Source organism: Arachis stenosperma, chromosome 9 (assembly GCF_014773155.1).
Source record: "Arachis stenosperma cultivar V10309 chromosome 9, arast.V10309.gnm1.PFL2, whole genome shotgun sequence".
In the NCBI taxonomy this organism is placed as follows: Eukaryota; Viridiplantae; Streptophyta; class Magnoliopsida; order Fabales; family Fabaceae; genus Arachis; species Arachis stenosperma.
This window is the reverse complement of record NC_080385.1, coordinates 92,222,838-92,227,474: the sequence shown is the minus strand read 5'-3', so window position 1 is coordinate 92,227,474 and position 4,637 is coordinate 92,222,838. Positions and strand designations below refer to the sequence as shown.

At 35.9% G+C, this 4,637-nt stretch overlaps 1 protein-coding gene across 1 annotated transcript; it reads right to left on the bottom strand.

The window, feature by feature from the left end:
- Positions 1-374: 374 nt before the first annotated feature.
- On the bottom strand, positions 375-3,885 carry LOC130947986 (probable serine/threonine-protein kinase PBL26). Its single transcript, XM_057876697.1, has 5 exons — positions 3,443-3,885; positions 2,987-3,162; positions 2,590-2,779; positions 2,069-2,454; positions 375-1,672 (listed from the first exon to the last, which is right to left on the bottom strand). The coding sequence occupies exons 1-5, from the start codon at positions 3,552-3,554 to the stop codon at positions 815-817; spliced, it is 1,722 nt and encodes a 573-aa protein (XP_057732680.1). The 5' UTR covers positions 3,555-3,885; the 3' UTR covers positions 375-814.
- Between the last annotated feature and the right edge of the window lie 752 nt (positions 3,886-4,637).

Genomic DNA, 4,637 nt, shown 5'->3' with positions numbered 1-4,637 from the left:
GGGTGTTTTGTTTTTGTTTTTTAATATTATTTTTATTATTTTTATTAATTATTAAGGGTAATTTGGTAAAATATTAAAATTAAAGTAGAAAATGATAATTTTATAACGTTTTATAACGTTGAGGATAATTTTAATAACAAAAAAAAGGTGAAAAACAATTTTAATTTTGGTCTTAAGCCTTAGCGACGAAAAAAGTACTTAACCCTTATTATTATTACTACGTTCTTTTTTTATTTTTGTTTCCAGTAGAACCGCAGGAAGCCTAAATTAAACTTAAAGAACAGAAAAATCCATGCACATATTCATTCATTCATATTTATTGGCTAACTCACTCCAATGCATGAATTGATCTAAGCAAAACGATTAAATTGTCAGAAACATACACATATGCAACAAAAAGGTATTGAAAAGACGAATTGCCATGATAAGAGAAAAGAAAACGGGATCACACCCCTTCCAATAACGGCAAAACACTTGCCGTAAGGTAGTATTTCACGGCTATCTTGACTCTATTTCTTGAACCACTGGTAGATAACAGATAAAATATACATGAAAGCCTACTAAAACGAAACAAATACAAATAGATTCTTTTTCTTTCTTTCTTTCTTTCTTTCCAAGTTTCATTTTCGAGAAGAATTCCACACATGTTGCATTGCTCAAAAAAATAAAAAGAGGAAAGGAAAGAGAAAAAACCAGAGAGACGCTACTTTGACAGAAAAAAATTAAAGTATTTTGCACATGCCTTGAAAGTTTCCAACCGGCGGAGAGGCGAATGTTAACCTTCACCCACCACTGATCTAAAATACGGCAATCTTTAATCTTCAGATCTGTTGCTGTTAATACTCTCGCTGCTTATAAGACCAAAAGATATATTCCCGTATTCCCTGCTTCCCATGTGCTCCAGTATCTCGTCAGCCGAGATCACGCTGCTGCTGCTGCTATTTCTGCTAATGGAGATGCTTTCATCTTCCGACTTTTTGCTACTCTTTTGGCTCAAGATTTTCAGAGAGGTTTTTTTGCTGCTCTTGTGGCCGGAAGCCTTGGACGATTTCTTGGTGCTCTTCTTCCTCAATTCAGAGGATTTTTTGTCTCCCTTTTCAACAAGAGAGGGTTTCTTTGTGCTCTTCTTGCTTATATCCTTGGTAGAATGTTTTCTGCTGCTATGCTTTTTGCTGGCGTCTCTAGAAGAATGCTTTCTGCTTGTTATCTTGGTGCTTGCTTTGTGGTCGGGGATGCTGCTTTCGCTCTGATAGCTGCTGGAGGAATAGCTTCCATCTGAATCTGAAGTGTATGTTCTACTCATTGTTTTCCTGCTACTTGCACGGGAGTAAGAGCTCTCGCTTCCACTGAGGCTTCCTCGTTCACTTTCGCTTTCACTTTCGCTTTCCCTTTCGCTTTCCCTTTTGCTATGGTCTTCTTTGCCTTTAGAGTTCTTTTTGGAGGCCACCGAGGGGGCCTTTGGAGTCGGCACAGCCCCCGGAGGAGGAACAGTGGAAAGGAAACTCAGAGCAGTGACAACGTCGCTCATCAAAGGACGCGCTTCGGCTTCTTCTTGTAAGCACATTGCTGCGATTGCAACAGCTTGGTTCAGATCCTTTTCTGGGAAGTTTTTGCCAAGATTTGGATCTGCCATGTCCGGAAATCTCTTTGGATCTTTGAATATGGGTTGTGCCTAACAAATATTTTCATTCGACATGTAAGAAAAATGCTTATTCGTTAAATTGGAACGTACAATGAATAAAAAAAGTCCTCCTTAAGAGCGGTGGTTAACAAGTTAGTAGCTATAATTAACTGCAGAAAACTTCTTGTTCTAACTCCTTAAGAGCGGCTAAAAACTTCGGTAGAAAGTTTTCACTTTTAGGCATGCAAACATATGTTTAACATATATAATATCAAAAGTTGATTTTGAGTACTTGAAATATTTTACCAAAAGCTCATGTTAACCGGATGTAATTGAATGATAAAAACTGTATGGCTGGATACAAAGTGAGTACTCCCTATGACTATACGAGTAAATAATGAAGAAAGAAAAATCAGCCATATAAACATTTCACTAATAGTAACATACCCAAGAGACAAGGTTTTGCTCATCATTTGGCCTTGTGGTGTCGACTGCTTGGCGTCCGGTTATGAGCTCAAGCAATACTACCCCGAAACTGTAGACGTCAGACTTCATGGTAAGTTGACCCGTCCTGACATACTCAGGAGCAGAGTAACCATAAGTTCCCATAACCCTTGTAGGTGCAAGGTTCATGTCATTTCCATGCTGTCCGAGACCAAAACCAAACAGCTTAGCATTATTGTCTCCATCCAGCAGTATATCAGACGGTTTCAAGTCCTTGAATATGATTGGAGGATTGGCATTGTCATGCAAGTACTCTAGCCCTCTGGCTGCCGACGCTGCCACTTTCATTCTGGTGTACCAATTTAGTGGAGGTTGATCCCCTTTGTTCTCTGTAACAAAATATAAATAGAGAAAAATAAAGACACAAAAGTGCAGCTCAAGAGAGCATTTATGAATCTCACTAAATTCCTCTTAATAATTTTGATGTAAGGTTATAAAGTGAATATATAGAGAGGAGAACCTACCAAGAAGACGTTTGTCTAGAGCAGTGCCTTGAACGAACTCATACACCAATAGACGTTGATCACCATCAGCACAATAACCAACGAGGTTGACAATGTTTTCATGGTTCAACTGACTTAGCGTATAAACCTCAGCCAGAAACTCCTTATTGCCATTCATACCATTTCGGTCAAGTTGCTTCACAGCCACAGTCTGAACACCCAAAACACAGAACTCAAAATTATTATTATTGTTATTTAAAAAAAGTCTCTGACGCTTCGATCTATTTTAGGCCATTCCTAATTTTTGTCTTCTATCTCGTACGATCTTTTTCTATGAATTACATAAAATTAGTTACAATAGAGACATAAATATCTGTTTCTTTCTGTGTAATTATACAAGAGGGAAATGAGACATAACCTGGCCGGTAGCAGGGATGACGCCCTTGTAGACTCTGCCAAAGCCTCCTTCACCAAGGAGGCATTCTTGACGGAAGTTCTTTGTTGCTGTTGCCAGCTCACGGAATGTGTAATGTTTTGCCTTTATGTTTGCAGGATCAATTGCGGCTGCATCTTCAGGTCTTTTATTTTTCATATCTACGAGGATAGATTTAATAAGAAACATATCAATTAATAAATAAATTCAAATTTCTGCCGCAAATTATTATAATTATGCACGAGAACTGGTCTGTCTTGTCTCCACCCCTTTGTTCACTTACGCCACTTCTTATCTCCTAGTTATGTAACTCAAGCTGGAAAATAGTTTCCAGCTTAAGCACATGTACGTCAAAAGTAAAACCAACCATATGCATGTTAATATTCAGTTATTCATCATGTTGGTTGACAGACTAATAAATAGATATGCAAAGGAACTTACCAGGTGGTTTTGCAACAAAATTATCTTCCGCAGGAGACCCTTCCCTCTTGCTATTACTCTTTTTACTTTTCTGAGAGCTAAAACACGGGAAGCAATTCAGGCAATCAACCATTCTAGATCAAATTAAATAAACACCCCTCCAGCTCCGATTCAAGAGGATCAAATTAATTAATAAGTTAATTAAATTAACAAAATGATTAATTAATTTATGTTCCTCTTCTATAGAATTAAGTCTTTAATTTGTTCTATAAAACCAAATGGCAAAACAAAATATCTGTCTTGAATGATGGTGTATTGTGTTAATTTAATTGACAAGAATTGGCCAAATCAAATTAAGACTAGGGTCCCCCAAATCACATTGAAGGACCCCCACGAGAGGGTTGTAGCAAGGAAACTAAAAGAAAAGGCCAGGAAATTAAAGCAACAAGACAAGATGAAATGAAGATTAAAAACCATGCATGTTTTTTTGTTTTTTTTTTTTTTTTTTTTTGGTTTAGCAATGGAAAATAGAAAAAAAAAAGGAAAAAGGAAAAAAAGAGTGAGGTTTTCTCTCTAAACTCTCGGAGAAAAAAGCGGGAGAATTTACTGGATTTAATTATGAGGTGTCATTTTAGATGGATTCCAAAAATTGTGGAATTCAAATTCCAGTATTTGGGTTCAGATCAGTTAGGGGAATGTGATTACTATTGTCTTCCTCCAGGTCATATATGCATGACATCCAGCCATTTTTTTCACCCTTAAACTTATATTTATTTGAGTAATAATTAAGATCATTTATGACTTCACCATGAGTTAATTTTAAGTAAATTTCGTTATGATAAGCACTTAGTAGTGATCATTTTTACATTTTGTAAGGATAGATAGAAATTGGGACTATTATGCATTTTGATACGATTAACAGATCTATATTAATTTGATTTTTTGTAAAATAATTTTTAGAATTTCTGTGATGGAAATATTCAAAAATTGTGTATCACAGTTTGACACAATTTAACGAGATAAACATGTATCAAAAATAAAAATATATCTGATGATTATTTATAAAAATAATAATTTATAAGTAGATAATAAAAAAATTTTTTGTATGGTTTTAAAAATTAAACTGGACCAATCGGTCTGACCGGCCCGACTGCAAACCGAACGTCTTTATGTTTTAGTTCAACCTGTAAAAACCATCAATAACAAAGCTACGGTA